The sequence below is a fragment of the Phyllostomus discolor genome, chromosome 8, assembly GCF_004126475.2.
Source record: "Phyllostomus discolor isolate MPI-MPIP mPhyDis1 chromosome 8, mPhyDis1.pri.v3, whole genome shotgun sequence".
Classification (NCBI taxonomy): domain Eukaryota; kingdom Metazoa; phylum Chordata; class Mammalia; order Chiroptera; family Phyllostomidae; genus Phyllostomus; species Phyllostomus discolor.
Window position 1 is genome coordinate 61,404,304 of NC_040910.2, and position 21,112 is coordinate 61,425,415.

A 21,112-nucleotide genomic window follows, 5' to 3' on the forward strand; every position below is an offset into this window, starting at 1 on the left:
AGCAGGCTGGAGGTCCAAAGACCCATGTTGTTATGCCCCATGTGACCTTGGGTAGGTCACTTCTTTCCAAACCTCAGTTTCCTTCCTTATAAAATGAGGACAGGCTGGGTCTGCTCAACATTCCCCCTGCCTGTTGGGCTTTTCTTTCACTGATGCCCAATCCACTATTCACCCTCTGTTGACTGAAGGCCCCAGATCCACTACTACCTCCCCTACCTGGGCCTTAAAGAGCACCCTTAGAGCCACCTTCACTTAGCGCACTGCACAGGATGAGGGGCTCACCGGCCCCTCCTTCCCGCTCAGGCTCCCCAGGAGCCTCCTGGTCCGTCCCCAACCCTGCATGCTTTTTTCCCTCTTCATCCAGTCCAGGCCCCACCTCCCCCACCTCCAGCCCAGACTCCACGCCAGGAACCCACTGCCTGCCAGGCACCTGGGGAAACCACCAAGCAGAAACTGCTTGTATGGTGTGGGCACAGAGGAGGGCTATGGCCTCAGCTGGGACCTGGGCCAACTCCTGGGGACAGGGTCCTCTCCCCTCCACCCGAGTCTCCTTCTGCTCTTTGCTGCCCCAAACTGGCCTCCATGTGGGACTTTCCCCCTTGTCATCCTTTCCCCTCCTTCCCTCTGCAGGTGACCTAGGCAAGCGGGATTGTCCTTGTTTCTACCTCCAGAGCCATTGTCGCAAGCATTCAAAGAGAGAAATGACATACAGCATTTATCTCTAGACACCCTTGATGCATGCCAGCCTGTCTCCAGGACACTCCTCTCACCCACCTGCCTCCACCATCTCATCAATCACAACTTCCTGTGGACTTGACTCCTAAATAGCATGGATTGTTTTATTTTTTTAATGAAATATTTCAAACACAGTGAAAAATAAAGTAACAGAAGCACCTACTACCTATACACATTAACATTTTGTCATACTTACTTCAGATCTTTTTTTAACTTACATAAATATTTTCGAATTGTGTTGAGTACCTACTGCATGCCAGGCACTATTCTGTGCACAGGGAACACAGCAATGAACAGCATTAAAAATCTAGCCCTCAGAAAGCACATTCTTAAGCTGGGAAGATGTGTAATATAAAGGCGTCAGGTGGGCGACAAGAGGGACAGAACCAGGCAGGGGAGGGCATCCAGAATGGGGGAAACAGGTCAGGGAGGCTTCCTGTAGCAAGTGTCATTTAAGTCATGACCAGTATGAAGCGAGAGATTTGGCTAAGTGAACCCAAGCATTCCAGGCAAGGAAAGAGCAAGTGCAAAGGTCTTGAGGCAGACGCTTGTTTGATGCACCTGAAGAATGCCAGCATGTCCTGGAGTGAGAGTCCTCAAAAGAGCTGGCTTACCAGGTACAGAGCCTGCCCGGCCCTGTGCTCAACTCCTGTTCTGAATCACCTCATTTTATAGATGAGGAAACTGAGGCCAAAGGTGGGCAAGTGGCTTACCTGGGGTCATCCAGCTAGCAAGGGGATGGCTTAGGATTTGAAGTCAGACCTAGTTCCCACCTCAGAGCTGGGATAGGGTCCTGGGGTGGCCTAGGAGGAATGAGGGAAAGAGAAGCCACCTCATCTAGGAAATGTCTGAAGGCGGCAGGTCCTCGCTAGCCTGAGGTTGACCTGAATTTGCAGGAGGGAGCAGCTTTCCTTCCAGTGCTACTGACTCAGGCAGCTTCCTCCTCCATCCCCCATGATAGGTATAGGGGTGCCTGAAGTCACTGATGACTCCGTGCTCACACCCTTGCTTGGGCTCTCCTGAGCTTCCAATTCCTACCTCAAGCAATGAGCAGACGTGGCCTGGCAGCCTGGCTTTGTTGCCTTGGGCTACCCTGCTAATCCCAGGCCTGGACTGCTCCAGCTCAAGGGGAGGGAAGACAGTCAATGCTCCAGACCCCAGCCTGGGGGCTGGTCCCCTCCCAGGGCCATTCCTGCACCCTGCCTGGCTGCGTGGGCTGGCTGGGCCCATCTGCCCAGGTCTTGATTTATCCCCATGTAAATGTACCTCATTTGTACCTCAGTATACCAGCTGAACCCCCATCAACCTGACTGTAGGAGGGCTGGTGTGCCTCAGAGTCACTTGGGAAAGGCCCGACTGAAAACTCAGATCCTGGGATCCCACTCTACGGGCATTCACATTTGGTGGATGTAGAGTCTGTATTGTTAACAAGTGTGGGGGGAATCTGGCATTTCGAGAACCCCTACTTGCCAGCAGACTATTCTCTGTCTCTCTACCTGTTTCGGCTCACCTTCCCTGGATCACATGCTTCTGCTGGTGTCCTATGAGCCCCCATCACAGCACAGTGAACCCATGGTGGCTGTGGTCCCCACTCAGTTCGGTCCTGCCCCCTAGATTGTGAGCTGAGTGGGGATGCTTATTACCTGCTGACTAAGTCCCATCTCAAAGAATGGAGACTGAGGAAGGGCAGGGACTTGCCCAGGGTGACAGAGAAGAAGAGCTCAAGTAGTTATTAGTAAGAACTCTAATGACAGCTAACACTCACATGGCTCTTCCTGTCTGCCTGGCACAATTGAAGGGCTTTACAAATACTAATTCATTTCATCTTCACAACAGCCCTTTGAGGTAGGCACCAGTATTATCCACATTTTTACAGCTTCTAAATCGTGAAGTTGGGATACCAATGATCAGAGTCTTAGCACTTCCCCACCCAAGGCCCTCATTTTGCAGAAGAGGCACCTGGAGCTCAGGTCTTGTCAGCGGGTGGCAGGGCAGGGCCCAGAACCCAGGCCTGAGTTACCTGTGCTGAGTGTGGGATGAGTGGTGGCCCAATGGGGCTGACCCCTCTCAGTCCAGCCAGCTCTGCCCAGGGCTGAAGCCAACACCCCTCTTGCCTTAACCCATCTGTCTCAACATCCTCATCTGTAAAACTGAGGTAACATGGATGCCTCCCTCACAGAACTGTTGAGAGCATTAAATCAGTTGAAATGAGGAAAGCGTTTTGAATAGTGCATGCCACATATCAGGCTTTGTTATTCTCCACATGTTCCCCCTTCTCACCATACTGCTCCACGCCCCACCCCTCTGCCAGATCCAGCCCCCAGCTCAGGGAGGCCCTGAGCAGGGCTGTCATGGGTGGAGGGGCAGCCAGGTCCCTGTTGCTTGGCAGCTGCCTCCGTGGGTCAGCAATCAGGCTGCTTCCTTTGACACAACTGCTGGGGTTGGGACCTGGTGCACAGGCCCCCACCTACGGGGCCTACGCTTCTGACACCTGGGACCTGCCCAGCCCTTCTTAGCCTAGGGCTGCCTATCTTCAGCCTGGAAAAAAGGGTTCAGCCTCGAGGTCATTGTCCAGATGAGAAAAGGCCTGGAAGGAGGGTGGGGACAAGTTCATTGTCCCCCAGAGAGTGGAGGCACAGCTGTGTTTTTACACTGTTCCTGGCAAGGGAGGCCCTTTCCCATCTTGGAAAAGCCCACATCCAATCTCAGAACCTTCCCGATTGTGCCCTCCTGAGGAAGAGCCACTCTGCTGGGTCTCTGTTCCTCTTTTTTAGCTGGTGGAACTCCTAAGAACCCCTTGTACTCACAGAGAGCGTTACGGTCAGTTCCTGAGGGATGTGTAGGAGTTCCCTAAGGGCTGTGGGCTGAGGGCCTTCCTAATTCATTACGTCTTGATCACACAGCTGGGGCAAAAAGCATGTGGGTGGGAGGTGTTCTGGCACGCTGGAGAACAAAGTGGTGTCCCAGGAAACTTAAACGTTGGGCCAGTGGCAAGGATGAGGAAACTGAGGCTGAGGGGCCAGGGAGTTGCACCAGTCAGAACTCTTCTGGCTTTCGAAATAGGGCTGCTTTATTACCTGAGCAAGCACGTCTCTCGCTGGTTGGAAGAGGGAAAAGGCGTCCTTTAGGTTAGGCAGCACACACCAGCGCCTTCCAAAGCTCGCCCCTTGCTGCCCACGCTGGAACCTTAGCTTGCGGACTACAAGTCCCGGCAGGCCCCGCGCCGCCGCGCAAGCTCAGCAGAGGCCCCTTTGCGAGCTTAGAGAAACGTCAGGGCCCTGAGTTCCCCCACTGTCTGGCCTGCAGGGGCGGGGCTGGCGCCTTGAGGGCGTGCCTATTGGTCTGGTGGTGCGTCAGTCGAGCTCCGTGCCCCCCCCCCTCCCGCCGTGAAGGCTCCGCCTCTCACGCCGGAGTCTGGGCCGCCTGGCGCACCTCCTGGCTCCCCGCCTGAGCTTCAGGATCAGCGGGGCCGTACGGCGCATCCTGCGGGAGGCACCGGCGGCGGTGGCGGGCGCGGCGCCCGCAATTAAACGCAAGATGATGAAGTTTCGGTTCCGGCGTCAGGGCGCTGACCCGCAGCGCGAAAAGCTCAAGCAAGAGCTCTTCGCTTTCAACAAGGTGCGGCGGTGGCGGCCCGGCCCGGGCTGGGCGGGAGGGTGCGGGCCGGGGCTGGGAGCCCGGGGTTGGAGCCACGTAGGGCCCGAGGGGAGGGAGCGCCCGGCTGGAGCGCGGCGCGGGGCCGGGGCGCTTCTCGGTGGGCCCCATCTCATGCCTCCGCTCCCGCTCCGATTCCTGGGTGGTTCTGGGGTCTTTCACTGACTTTCCGGGTCTGCCTTTCCAGGTCTCTGTGGGCCTCACCGGCCCTGTTTCTGCAGGTCTCTGTGTCTCTGCCCCTCTCTCTGTGGCCGCCTCCCTGTTCTGTCTTTAGCCGTGTGTCTGGAGAGGGGTTGTTCCTGCGTATCTCCTCTCTGTTTTTCTTCATCTCTCTGTCTCTTTATTTCTCTTTCTGTCTTCACATCTGAGTCTTTCTGTCTCTGTGTGTCTGTGTGGATCTCTCGAATTCTCACTCTGTCTCTCACTCTCTTTTTATTCCTTTTTGGGGGCTCCTCCACATCCTTCTTAACCCTCGGGGCACCCCAGGGCTGGGGTTTGTTTTGCTTTCACACCCAGGTTTCGAGAGAGGGGTGAGGAGAGGAGGCAGATGTTGGGGGGTGGGGCTGGGAAATCCCTTCCAGGTTCCTCTCCTCCCTTCCCCAGGGCATTAGACTCTGCCTTCCTCTGCTATGCGGTGCCCTGCCCTGCGGGGGGCTCCAGGGAAAATGCCTGGCTGTGTAACCATCGGCACATGAGGTGCCTCAGTTTCCCTTGAAATGGAGCCACTTTCTTCCCTGTTGTGGACTCTGACTTCCTGTGTCACTTGGGCCCTGCAGCCTAGACAGAGGTGTGGGTGGAGTGCTGTCCCTCCCTTCTTTCCTAGAGCAGTGGTGGGAAAAGGGCTACTTTCAGCCACCGCCCCTCTCTGCACTAAAGTGTGGTAGCTAGAGCCCCAAGTGTGCCCCTTGCTAACTCCTCCCAGGATGTCAGGCCTACCCTCAAAGCCCCTGGATTGCCTCCCTCCTCATGGGGATCTGAGTTGTTAGCCCCATCACACAGATTAGAAAATCGAGGTCGAGATAGGGTGGTGACTTGCCCTAAGTCAGAGGTGGAGTTGGGTCACTTTGTCCTTGCTTCCCCTTATTAGTAAGGATTTGACTTTAGTTTTGAGGGGTGTCTGTGTTCTAAGAGGAAACTTGTCTAGGAGGAGGCTTTGGGATGCCTGGGCCTGGTGTGGCTGAGGCACCAGGATGTTTCTTGGGGCACGCTGAATTTTTGAGGTGGTGGGGGGTGCTGCCAGGACCCTCAGACTTGGTTGCCAAGAACCCACCAGAAGCCTGCAGGGCCTGGAGGAAAGGGGCTCCCGGATGGCTCCCTTCCTGTGCTGGTGGCTAAGAGGATGAGCCCTGTGAGGTGAGAGAAGGGTGGTGGGGGCAGGCACTGGGCTAAGGTGTCACTTTCTCAGCCAGTGAGTTGGGGTGTGAAGTGGGGGCCTGCAACAGATGGTGGGGAGGGTCTGAGACTCACTGCCCCTTGGCTGGCCATAGTTTGGCAAAAGGTGAGGGCTCCCCATTAAGGAGAGTGAGGCCCCATTCTGTATGGGCAACAATAATGGGAGGAAGGTGGTCTTGGGCAAGGGTCTTGCTCACCAGACAGAGAGGGTGGTAGGTGATCACTAGCGACTAGATTCCAAAATAATATTTAAAAAGAGAGAGAGAATAGATCCTAGTTTCTCTAGTGAGAGTGGGAGAATGGGTCAGGGGCAAACATCAACTTTGGACTCAGTCTTGGGCCCACACCCCAGCCCCATCTTCACGTTGTCTGTGGGATGTGTGCTCTGTGTCAGCAAATACTGAGCACCTCCTGTGCGTGAGTTCTTCTAGGTGCTCGGAACACTGCAGTGACCAAAAGGGACAAACATCACTTGGGGCTGATGTCCTAGTAGGGGAGACAGTGAAGAGCAAACAAAAGAGTAAAATATGCAGCAGTTTGGGTGGTGGCCAGTGCTGTGGATAAAATTAAGTAGGGTGAGGGCCTGGAGCCCATGGACACAAATGGAGGCTATGGCCAGGGCGGCTTGGGGGCTCTCGTAGGAGCTGACTTCCAAACTCAGACCCGAGTGATGGGCAGAAGCTCACCCTGGGGAGCAATGGTGAGGTGCATCCCAGGCAGAGGGGTAGTAGCAGCAAAAGGCTTGAGGCAGAAACCTGCCCAGTAAATTGAAGATGAAAATGCAGTGGGCCTGGAGTCAAGTGATTGGGGAGAGAGTAGGAGGAGGCCAGAGGCCAGATGTGAGAACTCAACTTTGATTCAGAGTTAGCTGGGAGCCCCAGGGGATGGGGAGAGGTTCCTGAGCAGAGGAGGGAGGGTCTGGCCATACCTGGTCAGGTCCAGCATTGGCATGGCAGTGCTGGTGGGACAGGGAGGCTGCCTCCCACCCTCAGCCAAATGGGCAACTGTGCCTTCTGGTGGACTCACTGCCCCCAGTGTCCAGATGGGAAACTGAGACTTAGAAAGAGCTATAACTATCCTAAGGCCAAGCCAGGTCCAGAGGGCTCAGTCCCTGCCTGGATGGGCTGAGGCAGGAAGGAGGCTGGGTGACAGGACTGGGGACACATTACCAAACATGTGTCCCTGCTGAGGCAGCAGTCAGGAGGTACCCACAGTGCACAGGTGATTTACCACATTGGTGTTGAGGATATGGGGTGCAGGCTTCCCAGGGTGGGGCTTCCCAGCTAAGCCTTGGGGGTGTATGAACTTTTTGGGTGGGTGGGCAATGGAGGAAAGCCCAGGCTGGGCTGGTGGGGCTGGGAGCAGTCTGCACTGGGACTGGCCCTGCCAGGAGCAGAGGCCTGGGTGGCAGCCAGCCCATTAATACCACCAGCACACGGACCCCTTCACACCATCCCCACCCCCAGTGGGGGGAGGGAATCGTGTCACTCAATTTCCACCAGGGGAACCCAAGTCTGGGAGGTGAGTGATACCTTCAGGGACTGGGCAGGAAGCTCCTCTGGCCCTCTATCTCCCTGCCTGTGTAGGTTGGGGTGAGGGTACCTCTTGAGGGGAGTGAGTGTCAAGAGGCTCTGCATAGAAGAGTATTGAGTATTGGCTTCTGATTTCTATGTGGGGCCTTTGTGGGGAATGCCATGAACCTCTCAGGGTACCTTGGACAGCTTGACACATCACCAAGCTTCAGTCTGCTTCTAGGACTGGGGTGCAGAGCGTCCCCTGGGACAGGTGAGGTCCACTTCTGAACCTTGCTCTCCCTGTCTGTGCTAGAGCTCTGCACACAGTGGGATGAACACAGGTGCTGAGAGGGATGGGGACTTGGCCTGGGCCTCTGCTGGGCCCAGGGGCTCAGACCCTTCTGTACCAACTGGAGGTATAATTGTCCATTTCACAGTTAAGGACACAGAGCACAGGTGGACCCAGCCTGAGTCTCCATGTATAGCAGCAGCAGAGCCTGAAGGCTGCCTTGGGGTGGGTCTCAGGGTGGGCTGGGGGCAGCCGTGCTTGTGCAAGTGCCCTCCCCTCCCCCACAGACCGTGGAACATGGCTTCCCCAACCAGCCCAGCGCCCTGGCCTTCGATCCCGAGCTTCGCATCATGGCCATTGGCACCAGGTCTGGGGCCGTCAAGATGTATCCTTTGCGGGACGCATCCTTGGGGGCTGTGAGGACCGCCTGCCTGCAGCTCCCTGTGTGCAGAGCTCCTTGGGCAGGGCCCAGCCTGTACAGCCATGCACAGGTGTCTGGATCCTGGTGGGGGCTGCTGCAACTTCTGCCCTGAGACACCTCCTTACAGAGATCAGGGAGCGGGGCTGAGCTTACAGTGGTCACAGCTGTCCCTTGCTGCACCTCAGCCAACAGGGTGGCTGGGGCATGGTGCTGGTCAGTCTCAGGACCTGGTAAGGTTGGTGGATGCACCAGGGTCACACAGTGGGCCTTTTCCTGGTGACTGGGCACACATATGTTTATAAATGTGAGATACATGTGTTCAGCCAAGGGGCTGGGGGCAGTGCCAGGCTCAGCATGGAGAGCAAAGCTCAGCCCCCACCTGGATGCTGGCAGTTGCACAATGGGCTGTGTGTGCTGCACAAAAGCAGGCATTTTCTCTGTAAGCTCGAGGTGGGGTGGGGCAAGCAGACAGCTGAATGTCTTCTTGACTGGTGTGGAGCATCCCACCTCCACTGCCTGCAGTGAGCCCCCTGCCACTTAGGGAAACTGAGGTGCAGAGCATCTGGTGGCTGCTTGGTGTAGGGTGCCCACCTCCACCCCTCCCCACATGACCCTCTGGGTCGTCAGTGTCCTCATCAGGGATATCAGATGGCACAAAATGAGTAAATGCTTGTAAAGCAGAAGGGAGGGAAGGGGTAGGCATCGGGGTCTGCAGCTGGTGGGCTTTCCTACACTAGGGGGTGTGGCTGGGCTGGCTGGACGGTCCCTCCCCCCACTGACCACAACCACAAGACCACACCAAGGCCACCTGCTTCCTGGCCTGCTACTCCTGCCCCCCAAGGTGCTGTCCTGTCCCACACACGTGTTGTGTTGCTGTAGTTGGTGTCTCATTAGTGCCCTGTTCCATGAGGCTCTGTTAGCCTCTTGAGCTGGCCTTCCTGCTGTCCTGGTCTTTCTTGGGTGCTGGCTCTTCTGTCTTAGAAAGAACTGTTGTACAGACTAGGAGAGCCTCAGAGGAGACCAGAGCTCTCCTCTTGCCCCTCCCTCCTCCCCACAAACCACTCCTAGGCTGGGAAACTGAGGCTTGAGAAGAAGGCCTTAGACAAAAGCAGCCCCTCCCCCTGTCTCCTTGGCGACTTTGGTTCCTACCCAGCACTCCTGCTCCCTCTTTTGTCTTCTGTTCTGTGTTCTCCCAGCTCCTGCAGGGAATCCCAACCCCAGCTCCAAGCAACGGTTTGGCTCCTGCTTCATCTCTAGGCAACGCTGCTGACCCCTCCCTTATCCTGTCTCTAGGGCCCCCTAGACCCGGCTGTCCACTGTCAAACCTGGAATTGCTGGGACTCTGGTGCTGATGCCAGGCACTTGAAGCAGGTCACCCAACCTCTTTAAGCCTCTGTTTGCTGGTTTGTGAAATGCACAGGCCTCAGTCTCTCCTCTCTCTTGGTGGTGCTGCTGGGGAGGCTAGTTTCCTTGCCCGTGGCTGGTGTTGGGCCTGGAGCTGTGCAGGGTAGCAGCCTGGACTCCCCTCTGCCTATGGCTTCCCTTGCCAGGTCCTGGCCTGGCCTCTCCGCCTGTGCGACATGCCCACGGGGCTAGCTCTCGTGCGTAGGCACACGTGAGGCTGGCACAGGGTGGGGCCCAGGCCGTGTACCAGGACTGAGCCATGTGTGCTGAGCGTGTTTTAGTTTCACTTGCCCTGTGTTGGCCCTATAAGGTGGAAGTCCCTATCCCATTTTGTAGATGAAGAAGTGAGGGTCATGCCACAGCATGACTTACAGGAGCTGATTAGAGCCTGCATTCTGAGCTTGAGGATAAGTTGGGGGTGCTGAACAGTGCTTTTTCAGGGAGGGAGACCCACCTGAACTCGGAGGGCTCCCGGATAGGCAGGCCTGGCTGGGACCTGTCAGAATGGTCCTGGAGAAGGAGGAGGCTTGAGTATCTCAGCCTGTATCTGCTGCTTTCTACCTTGACCCACCCTCAGCTATGGTGCACCTGGCGTGGAATTCACGGGCCTACACCGAGACATGGCCACAGTCACCCAGATGCACTTTCTGCCTGGCCAGGTGAGCCTCTGCCGCCACCATTTGGCTTGTTTGGGGCCCCCAGGTTCCCCCTCTCTGTCCCACCAGCCCAGTCCTGGTCTCTGCTCACCCACCAGGGGCGCCTTCTGACTCTGCTGGATGACAGCAGCCTGCATCTCTGGGAGATCGTCCACCAGAATGGCTGTGCCCACCTGGAGGAAGCGCTCAGCTTTCAGTTGCCCAGTCGGCTGGGTTTTGATGGTGCCAGGTACTGGGGGACTTGGGCACCGTCTGGCCGTCCAGCTCTACATGGGGGGCCAGCCTTGTAAAGGCATGGTGGGAGGATGGGAAGCTGCTGTGGGGGCTGGGGTTTATGGTGGTGGGGTATGTTGAGCTTAGCCTGGGTGTCAGAAGGCAGTGTTTGGACTCCTCTTCAATAAGATGTGCTGTGTGGACTTGGTGGGTGTTAGAAGGGGAGGTCAGCTGAGCCTGAGGTGAGCAGGTAGGGTTTGTGCTCCAGAAGCACCGGGACACCAGCAGGTGCGGGACAGGAGGCTGTGCGTTGTATCCCAGGCTTCTCATGCCTGGTGGGTGGGCCTGTACTCCCTGTAATGGTGGGGGTGTCTAGGGCAGGTCTAAGCTGAGCTGACATCAGCAAAGATCCCTTGGTGTCTCTAACTGGGCTAGACTGGCCATAGTATACACAGTGAAAGGGCAAGTTTGGGCATAAGGGGGGTCCTGCCATGCTGTGCTATGTGAGGTACTAACAGGATGGTCCAGGGGACAAGGGAGTGTCCTGGACTTCTGATGAGAGTATAAGGGGCTTCTCAGTCCCTGGCCCTGCTGGCTCTGGCTGAGATGGCCAGAGTGGGTGAGTCCTTCATGCTGCAGAAGCCTTGTCCCCAGCTCAGTAAGAGGCTTGTATTGCTCCTGCTGAGGGCTGGATGACAGCCCCATCCAACTCTAGCCCAAGGGTGGATGACTGGGTTTCCCAGCCTTTGCAGGCAGGGGTGATCTGGGGCTCCCCTGAAAAGTCAGGGAGACCCCCAGAGGGCTGGTGGGGTTCTTGGGTAGGGCTCAGGGGAGTTGTATGTTCTTGGCCTCCTAGGCCTGGCCTGGGCAGTAGCCTGGTTCCTGCCTTTTCCTCCTGGTTGATGGGAGGAGCTTGGGAGCCCATCTCCAAGACCTGGGGAACCTATATTTATTCCTCTCCCCTCTGACATCCTGATGAATAATTGAGCAAGTTAATAACAATGCCACTACTGTTGGCTTCCCAGTTCACCAGCCCACTGGATGATCAGAGTCCAGTGAGTACAGAGGGGACGAAATGAGCCACCAGCAGCTCATCAGCACCCTCTGCATCCTCCTCAGCAGGTGGATGGGCCCACCCCCTCACACACCTCCCCTTGACTCTCACAGTGGCCCGCCCACCCTTGCCCACATCACAGTGGTGCTGCTGGTGGCTGCTAGCAACATGGCAGCCCTGGGCACTGAAGGTGGCAGCGTCTTCTTCCTGGATGTTTCCACCCTGATGCTGATTGAGGGTCAGACCCTTGGCCCTGATGAGGTTCTGCGAAGGTGAGAGGCAGGCAGACTTCCCACACCCATCCTGTGCCTGGGCAGTGCTCCTGCTGGCTCACCTGTGCTTCCTCTGCAGTTTGCCAGATGACTACCGGTGTGGGAAGGCACTGGGCCCTGTGGAGTCCCTACAGGGACACCTGCGGGACCCCACCAAGATCCTCATTGGCTACAGCCGGGGCCTGCTGGTCATCTGGAACCAGGCCGCACAGTGTGCGGACTGCATCTTCCTGGGGAACCAGGTTTGTGTGGGAGGCCAGAGTCCATAGCCGGGGCCCTCTGCTCCTGGCTGACTTGCTCACGCCTCTCTGCACTGCCCCACAGCAGCTGGAGAGCTTGTGCTGGGAGCGCAGTGGCAGCACACTGGTCAGCTCGCACAGCGACGGCAGCTACGCTATCTGGTCTGTAGACACTGACAGCTCCCCAGTGATGCAACCTACAGTAGCCACTGTGCCCTACGGTGAGTGCTGACCAGGGCGAGGGTGGCCCCACTGCCTGAGCGTAGGTTTTGACAGGTGACCCCAAGCTCAGGCACTTATGGCTTCCTGGCCTTAGTGGGGGCATCCCAGAGGAGTTGGGGAGGGTGGCAGTGCCAGGCCAAATCTGCAAAGGTGGGACCTGCCCTGTGGGGGGTGTATGGTTGGGGCAGCACCCTTTCCCTTGTGGAGACAGGAAGCATCTCTGAGGTGGGGAGTGAAGTGGGCAGGATGAGAGAGGGGATGAGAAATTCAACTATCAGCTCTTTGGTTCCTGGCAAGCAAATGAGCCTGACACTATCCCACCCCTCCAGGACCCTTCCCTTGCAAAGCCATCAGTAAGATTTTGTGGCGAAGCTGTGAATCTGGGTAGGTGGGGAGCTGGGCTGAGGCGTGGGTCTGGGGCTATGTCTGGCTGGGAGCAGAGGATGGGTTTGGGGGTACAGGGATGTCCTGTGATCTCTCCCTGGGGTGTGTAGGTGTGTACTCCAGGCCCAGGCGGCTCACATGCTCCCTGGTCCCTGTATAGGGGCCACTTTATCATCTTCAGTGGTGGCATGCCTCGTGCCAGCTATGGTGATCGCCACTGTGTCAGTGTGCTCCGGGCTGAGACACTGGTGACACTGGATTTCACCTCCCGCATCATTGACTTCTTCACGGTGCACAGCACTCGACCTGAGGACGGTGTGTTGCCTTCCCCAACCCTGTACTGGGCACTGCCTGTGGCCGTGCTCCTCACCCTGCCCCTGTCCCGCAGAGTTTGACGAGCCCCAGGCCCTGGCTGTGCTGCTGGAAGAGGAGCTGGTGGTGCTAGACCTGCAAGTGCCTGGCTGGCCTGTCGTGCCTGCTCCATACCTGGCCCCACTGCACTCATCTGCTATCACCTGCTCGGCCCACGTCGCCAATGTCCCTGCCAAGCTGTGGGCCCGCATTGTGAGCGCTGGCGAGCAGCAGAGCCCCCAGCCCGCCTCCAGTGCCTTGGTGTGTACCTGGGCACCTTGCAGGGTAGTGCCTTGGGGAGGGCAGGTGTTCCCTGTGAGGGGTGCTTCCCAGCACAGGCCCAGAGGTGGGAATGTGGCATTTGTACACTGGAGACTCAGAAGCAGTTGGGGTCCTGGATGCCAGGTCCAGCGTGAGAGGGAAAAGATGTGTGTCCTGACCTGCTGACATCTTCTCCTCCCCCAGAGCTGGCCCATCACCGGGGGCCGGAGCCTGGCCCAGGAGCCATCTCAGCGAGGGCTGCTGCTCACTGGGTAGGGTGGACCTTTGAGTCCCATGGCTAAGCATAGTTGTGATGTGTGTGTGTGTGTGTGTGTGTGTGTGGGCGAGTGGGACCTGGTGCAGCCTGTACTGGTGCAGGAGAGCTCAGCCTGGGCCTGCTCAGTGACTCAGTTCTGGCCCCTGGCAGGACCTGGTTGTCCCCTCTAGTAGGGTGGGTTGGGCTTGTAGCTTCCCTTGACCCTGGTTTAAGCCACTCCCTGCCCTGCCTTTTGGCCTGGAACTGAGCTCCACTCACCTGGCCTGCCCTAGGACCGGAAAATCTGGGCTGGCCCATGCAGGGCTGCCCAGGGCAGGTGCTGGAGCGCCTGGGCCTGGCGGCTGCTGATGTGCCCAATGACTCAGGCCCTCACTTCCTGCCCTGCCCCTGCTGCTTGCTTGTGCTGGGATCTTGGGGCCTCTGGCTCTGCCCCCGCTCTCCTGCTTAAAAATGTTGCTGTAGCCTTCGGGGCTGCTGGAGGCTTCCCATCCAGCCTGCAGCCCCACAGACTCATGCTCTCTCTTGTGCCTGGCTTTTCATCTGAGTCAGTACCCCAGATGGACCTGCCTCCCCTCCCTTCCTCTCCTGTGGCCTCGTGCCCCAGCTGATCCCTGCTCTATAACTGGCTACTTCCTGACCAACTTTTATAGATGACCCAGTGGGTGCAGAACCTCTTAGTCTTTTGTTCCGTAGGTGCCTCCTACTTGCCATATACAGTAGTTTGGTCAGTGTCTGGCTTATGTAGTAGGTGTTCAGTGAGTAGTCACTGGATGAGTGGATAGAGGACTGTGCAGGGTTCTGGCATGGGCTTGATGTTTTCCCCCTTGCAGCCATGAGGATGGCACCGTGCGGTTCTGGGACGCCTCTGGCGTGGCACTGCAGCCACTCTACAAGCTGAGCACAGCTGGCCTCTTCCAGACAGACTGTGAGCATGCTGACAGTCTGGCCCAGGCTACTGAGGATGACTGGCCGCCCTTCCGCAAGGTGGGCCCCTCCCCCTCCCCTGAGGAGCCTGGTCCTGGCTCTGCCCTGTGTCATCCCTCCATCCCACTCCCCAGGTGGGCTGCTTTGACCCCTACAGTGATGATCCCCGGCTAGGGGTGCAGAAGGTGGCACTTTGCAAGTACACAGCTCAGATGGTGGTGGCTGGCACTGCAGGCCAGGTAAGCCTGGGATGTTCCCAGGGTTGAGGGTTTTGGAGGGGTTTTTGGAAAAGGGACCAAACTGGAGGGTCTGGTGAAGTGGGAAAGGGACTGGCATGGGCAAAAGCCCAGAAGTAGGAATGGGGTCCCGGGTTGGGCTGGCTTGGGTGAGGCCAAAAAGGAGGTGGGCCTGTTGTTGGGGCCTTAAGCCCAAGTTCTGGCTGTAGGGAACCATGGAGGGCTAGGGCCAGGGCTGGAGCAGCACAGGTGTTAGATGAGCCCTGGGAGGGACAGGGCCAGTGCTGCTCCTCCAGCACTCAGAGAGTGTACAGAAGGTGCTTGGTGTGTGCTTTCTAAGTGGGAGACGTTGTGTTGGGGGAGTACTTTGTTCCAGCAGGCAGAGGTCTGTGGGTCTTGGTCACCACTGTGTTCCTCCGTGCAGGTTCTCATAAATAGTAGGCATTCAGTAAGTGCTTACTCAGTGGATAAACTGGAGACAATTCTGGGGCCTCCCTGGCAGTGGCTTTGCAGGCCCAGGTGGGGCATGGGTGGCCCTGTCCTCTATGCTGACCCCTCCCCTGCCTGGCTGTGGGCTCAGGTGCTGGTGCTGGAGCTCAATGATGTGCCGTCGGAGCAGGCAGTCAGTGTGGCCAGCATGGACCTCCTCCAGGACCGAGAGGGCTTCACGTGGAAGGGGCATGAGCGGCTAAGCCCACGCACAGGGCCCCTGCCCTGGCCTGCTGGCTTCCAGCCCCGAGTGCTCGTTCAGTGCCTGCCGCCTGCCGCCGTCACTGCTGTCACGCTGCACACAGAGTGGAGCCTCGTGGCCTTTGGCACCAGTCATGGCTTTGGCCTCTTTGACTACCAACGCAAGAGCCCTGTGCTGGCCAGGTGCGTGGGGGCTGCGCCTCCTCCCAGAGCCTGGCTCCTGTGGGACCTCTGGTGTTTGCCCTCTCCCACCTAGGCCTCAGTGTTCCCTGTAAGACTGGGTGTGACGAAGGTGGCTGTGTTGCTTTTGGCAGCTTCAACTTTATGTGAAGTGCTGCTGGTAGAGTTTTAAGCCTACCAGCTTCTGGCTTGGCAGCAAAAAGGGTCTTGTACTTTTGACCTGAGGCCCTTGATGCCCCTGGGGCCAGCAGGAGCACGGGGGCTGTTCCAGGAGGCTGCCTCATGGCACAGCTGGTGCCTGTCTGCCCCCAGGTGCACACTTCATCCCAATGACTCGCTGGCCATGGAGGGGCCACTCTCCCGGGTGAAGTCACTCAAGAAGTCACTGCGCCAGTCTTTCCGGCGCATTCGCAAGAGCCGAGTTTCAGGCAAGAAGCGGGCTGCTAATGCCAACAGCAAGGTGAGCTGGGGCCAGGCTGGCAGGTGGCACCTCCCAAGGCTGTAGTGTAGAAGTGGAGCCAGGCTTGGGCCCTAACCCGGAGCCCTGTGTCTGTTCATTGTCTGTTGCCCACCCCTCAGCATTCCCCAGCCCCATGATAGGTCAGAGTGAGCTGGGGAGGGTAATGGGGTGCTGGGCTGTGTGGAAGGAAAAACACAGTGTCCCGGAGCCCCACACTCCTCCAGTTGCAGGAGGCCAATGCGCAGCTGGCAGAGCAGGCCTGCCCCCATGACGTGGAAATGACGCCTGTGCAGCGACGCATCGAGCCACGTTCAGCTGATGACTCCCTCTCTGGTGTGGTGCGCTGCCTCTACTTCGCTGACACATTTCTCCGAGATGGTGAGCCCAGGGAAGGGATGGGTTGGAGAAATGGGCTTCAGTTGGCCTCCAGGAAATGGGCAGGGTTGGGGGGGAGGCATCATCTTCTAGGGATTGGACAGCGTTACTGGGTGCCTCCTATGTGTTGCACTGGCAACAGGCTGCCCTGCACTGAAACAGCTCCCCTGCAGTTTCTGGTGACACAGGGCTGGTGAGTGGGCCAGCAGGCCTCTAAGATCTGAAAGCTCAAGACTGGAGGGAGGAGAGTGTGGAATCTGTCAGTGCTGAGGCCCTGGGTGGGCTGGAAGGCTGCCTGCAGTGAAGGGAGAGGGCACTGGGGGGTGCTGGTACCATCTGCCTTGCTAAGGAACTGGCTTTGACCCCAGGTGGTCAGGTTTACTTAGTAATTCGTTGGTTTTTGACTTGTAGACTTTCAACCACACACAAATATAAATAGTCACTCCCTCTGCCTCAGCTGGAGCTGCTGTCGCTGCGTACTCTGTTGTTTACCTTGCTGGAGCACTTGTTTGTGTGACAGATGTAACCTCTAGCCATGGTGCCTGCATTGCACCCCTTGGAGCTGACGCTGATCCCAGAGTCTTGTCACACTTGGTCCACAGGTGGCTCTGTCAAAAATGCCTTTTTATGGTTGCTGCTGGGTCACCATCCAGCAGTCCACATGTGGTATTTCACAGCTGTTATTCTCTGTATCTGAGGGAGGACCCCCTTCTGGTATCATTTGTTGAGGGTCCTTTACCCAGTGGGTTTTCCCACTGTTTGGATGTGGCAGCCCTAGGAGCCTGTACCTTATTCTGTGCTGCCCAGTCCGTGTGAGAAGGCCCATGGGGCTCAGTCCCCAGCTGCCTGAACATTGGGTGTCAGCTGCGTGAGGTGCTCACTGACTTGTTGCTGGGGCTTGGCTGCCCCAGTGGTTGTTCCCGAGGTCATCCATTCACCCAGGGGACACAGCCATGACTGCTCGGGCCCACCTTGGCTCTTGGCTTTTTAGCTCTGATTCTCCACTAACAGGTCATCTCCAGAGGTTTAGCTCACACAGGGAGGCAGGCGAGACGGCTCAGTTCATTTCAGCCTAGGGCTGGACTCCATGTCTGATTGCCGCATGGAGGACACACTGAAAGGGGTGGGGAAGCAGGGATGTGGTCAGACCCCTGATGCACCTTTGGGGCAGCTATTCGAGTGTGCTGACAGGACTGGTGATGGGCTGTGGGGTATGAGGGAGTTGGGGATTTGTGATGGGGCTGAGGGTACAGTGGAATGGGGTTGCAGAGATCAGGGTCCAGTTAGTATGCTGTTGCTGTCCTCAAAGAGATACCTGAGAGGATGTTACTGCCTCTTCAGGAGAGCTGCTCCACAGCTGATTGTGGTCAGCAGTATAGGGAAGGTGCCTAAAGCCACAAGAAGTGGGACAGAAGAGAACCAGTCCTGGGTCCTACAGTGTCAGCAGAGGAGGGGAGGAACCTGTGGTAAATGGGCAGACACCTGCCTCACCAGCCTCTTGCCCTACAGCGGCCCACCATGGACCCACCATGTGGGCAGGCACCAACTCAGGCTCTGTGTTTGCCTATGCACTGGAGGTGCCAGCAGCGGTGGCAGGCAGCGAGAAGCGGCCGGAGAAGGTGGTGGAGGCAGTGCTGGGCAAGGAGGTACAGCTGATGCATCGCGCCCCTGTGGTGGCCATTGCCGTGTTGGATGGGCGTGGCCGCCCACTGCCCGAGCCCTATGAGGCCTCTCAGGACCTGGCACAGGCGCCAGACATGCAGGGTGGCCATGCAGTGCTCATTGCATCTGAGGAACAATTCAAGGTGAGCTGCTCTGGAGACCTCCTCCAGGCTCCCACCTCCTAGATACCACTGGAACCCCTGCCCTGCCTATATCCCCTGCCTGCTGAGACCCCCTCCCCCCAAGACCTCACCCAGCCAGCAGAGGTGCCCCTGAAGAATGCTGATGACTCCCTCAGCTTGCTGTATTCCCGCAGGACTCTCCCCCCAAGTCCCCACCAGACCCCTTGACCGCCCGTGGGGCTCTGTCTGGCAGGAAGTCATGGTGTTGGAGGGACACCAGCCATCTAACCCATATAGCTCAGTGTGCCTGGTTTTGCCAGGTTCTCATAGGAGGGGGCCTGGGAGGTTCCTGGGAGCAGAGTGAGGCCCAGTTCAAGTCTGAGGGTGGCAGCTCAGGGTGGGAGGGGATTCAGGCAGCAGTGGTAGTGTGGCCAGGGGCACAGGCCTGTGTGTCAGGCTGGGCTCCAAGTAGGGGCTGGGGGCGTGGGTAGGATCAAGCTATGCTCACTGGTCACTTGCGTTGCCAGGTGTTTACACTACCCAAGGTGAGTGCCAAGACCAAGTTCAAGCTGACAGCCCACGAGGGCTGTCGTGTGCGCAAGGTGGCACTGGCCACATTTGCCAGCGTGGCCTGCGAGGACTATGCTGAGACCTGCTTGGCCTGCCTCACCAACCTGGGGGATGTGCATGTCTTCTCCGTGCCGGGCCTGCGGCCCCAGGTGCATTACTCCTGTATCCGCAAGGAGGACATCAGTGGCATCGCCTCCTGTGTCTTCACGCGCCACGGCCAGGGTGAGGCAAAGGTTTTCTGGTGCAAGGGACCCAGGTGGGTCCCGGAGAGTTCCCAGGCAGTGTCAGCAGAAGGGGTGTTCCAAGTTGGGGGCACAGCACCTGGCCAGGGTTGGGGAGGGCCAGGTAGTGTGTGCATGGCAGAGAATGGCTCTGGGGCTGTGGTTTGAATCACGCCTCCTGAGTGCTGTCTTCCCTTCTTGTCTCCCACCCACCCAGGTTTTTACCTTATTTCCCCATCAGAGTTTGAGCGCTTCTCCCTAAGTGCCCGGAACATCACAGAGCCGCTGTGCTCTCTGGACCTCAGCTGGCCCCGTGGTGCTGCCCGTGCCAGGTGTGTGGAGGGGTAGCCCCTGGCTCGGGAGGCCTTCACCCAAGGCCGTTGTCATCCCCTGGCCTTGGTGTCATTGTGCCTAGAGCAAGGGTGGCCCTCCCTGGTGTCGCTCCTGTCTGGTCCTAGCTCTTGGGAATGGGGTTTGGCCCTTCAGGTGCTTGCCTGTGACCCCGTCACGGCCCTGTCTCTGCAGCTACAGCCTCCAAGAGTCACCCAAGCTGAGCCAGGCTAATGGGACCCCAGGCATCGTCCTGGCCCCGCAGAGCTGTGATGGAAGTCCTAATCCTGTCCACAGCCAGGGAGCTGGTGAGGGTCTGATAGGGACAATGGGACTCAAATCAGCCCAGATGTCAGTGCAGGCCTCTGCAAGAGGCAGCAGCTGAGCCAAGGCCAGAAGTCTGGGGAGGGATGGGGTGTGCTGGGCAGGAGAGGGGTATGGGGCCTGTCATTGCTGGGCTGGGTTTGGGCTGGGTCCCCAGATACAGAGGGTGTTCAGAGCCTCACAGAGGCCTGACGATCTCCTCCCTGCAGACACCCCTGAGCCGCTGGAGGCTGCACTCTCGCCTATGTCCATCGACTCAGCCACCAGTGCAGACACAACTCTGGACACAATAGGGGACATCACAGTGGAAGACGTGAAGGATTTCCTGGGGTGAGGTGGGCGGGCAGGATCCCCAGCCTCTCTCCCCCACCATCAGGCAACCTAATGGTGTGCAGGACCCAGGCGGGGGCCGTGCTCCAGACCCTGATCACCGTCCCCTTTCCCTAGCACTTCAGAGGAATCTGAGAGGAATCTGAGGAACCTGGTGGAAGACGAGGCTCGAGCCTGTGCCATCCTGATAAAATGAGGTGCTACAAGTCTGGGGGATCCAGCTCTACCTGGTTCTCAGCCTCAACCCCGGCCCCCTACACCCACCCTGGTTTCACACCTGAAATCCTAGCAGGTCCTATACTGGCAGTACTCCCTGAGGCCTGGCTGCTGCCTGGGCATGTCTGGCAGAGGCTCTGGGGGCCCACACAGACATAATTCCCATAGTTGGATATTAAAAGAGCCAGCCCATTAGCTCAAGATGTTATAGGTGGCATTTTGAACAGAGGTGGGCAGCCTGGGGCTCACACTGCTTTGGCCAGCTCGTTTCAGCAGATGGGAGCACCCAGGCACAAGGCTGGGCCCTCCTCAGTAAGCCTTGAGAATGGGGCCTGGCTTGAGACTGACTGGCCACCATTGCAGTCTCACTGTGGCTCCATGTCCAGATCTGGGGCCCGTAAGTCTGTTCGGCCTATTTGTTACCTCGGGCCCCTACTCACACAACCAGGCAGAGACCCCAGCTGTCTTGCTGGGGATACCCTGGCCACAGCCTGGCCTCAGTGGGCAGGATATGGTCAGTGGTTGAGACTTGGCCAGTCCTCCTCAGGCTGTTAACTGCAGGGCCCTCATCCCAGATGGGTGGGACAACCCTTTTGCCTGACCTGGAGAGGAGGCTGAGTGGTGGCACCTGAGTAGCCTCTTTTGTCCTCCCTGGCTTTCTCTGACTCTTTTCTTCCTCTACCAGGAAGGCCAGAACCACCTGGCCACCACCTGCCTTGCTTGGAGCTGGGATCCAGGACCCCTGGCTCTTCCCAGCCCTTCACATAGACCCATGCCTGCTAACCTGTAGGCTCCAGCGACACCTACCCACCCTGCTCCCCGGGTGTGGGCCTAGAACTTGGGGGTGTTTTGGGACTCTATAGGCAGTACCATGGAGGCCAGGTGCCACAGGACAAAGACAGGTGGGGCTGACAGCCCATGCCACTCCCACTCCACCTTCCTTTCCCCTCCTTTTGCAAAGAATATTTTTCTAATGCCTGGACTGGACAGTGCCAGGCTGGACAGTCACTTCTAAAACTATTTTGGTACTTGCTCCTGGGCTAGCATGTCCCCCACCCCCAGCTTGGACATGAAATGTGTGTGAGAGTGAGTGAGACTGGGAGCCACATGGGTACCCCAGACAGGCCCGTCAGG

The 21,112-nt window shown here is 57.9% G+C and overlaps 1 protein-coding gene across 5 annotated transcripts; it reads left to right on the plus strand.

Annotated features, from left to right (window-relative positions):
- Positions 1-4,138: 4,138 nt before the first annotated feature.
- On the plus strand, positions 4,139-21,053 carry LLGL1 (LLGL scribble cell polarity complex component 1). 5 transcript variants are annotated; one of them, XR_004904743.1, is made up of 23 exons: positions 4,139-4,353; positions 7,872-7,969; positions 9,987-10,068; positions 10,140-10,294; positions 11,446-11,604; positions 11,684-11,846; positions 11,929-12,064; positions 12,395-12,449; positions 12,610-12,764; positions 12,838-13,061; positions 13,266-13,333; positions 14,169-14,322; positions 14,397-14,501; positions 15,079-15,371; positions 15,681-15,828; positions 16,053-16,206; positions 17,713-18,008; positions 18,515-18,779; positions 18,996-19,110; positions 19,304-19,416; positions 19,642-19,767; positions 19,880-19,959; positions 20,664-21,053. XR_004904743.1 is itself a non-coding variant. In XM_036032882.1 (23 exons), exons 1-22 carry the CDS (start codon positions 4,273-4,275, stop codon positions 19,956-19,958), a joined length of 3,219 nt encoding a protein of 1,072 aa, XP_035888775.1. In that variant the 5' UTR covers positions 4,139-4,272; the 3' UTR covers position 19,959; positions 20,664-21,053. The 5 variants fall into 5 exon arrangements, 3 of the variants coding, with proteins under 3 accessions (XP_035888775.1, XP_028390426.1, XP_035888776.1); XR_004904744.1 differs by having other exon boundaries at positions 10,164-10,294; XM_036032882.1 differs by having other exon boundaries at positions 19,642-19,762.
- The last annotated feature ends 59 nt before the right edge of the window (positions 21,054-21,112 follow it).

Coding starts and splice junctions, on each gene's coding strand:
- LLGL1 (XM_036032882.1), top strand. CDS start 4,273: ATGATGAAGTTTCGGTTCCGGCGTCAGGGCGCTGACCCGCAGCGCGAA. Junction 10,069..10,139: donor TGCACTTTCTGCCTGGCCAG/GTGAGCCTCTGC, acceptor CCACCAGCCCAG/TCCTGGTCTCTGCTCACCCA. Junction 19,763..19,879: donor GACGTGAAGGATTTCCTGGG/GTGAGGTGGGCG, acceptor CCCTTTCCCTAG/CACTTCAGAGGAATCTGAGA.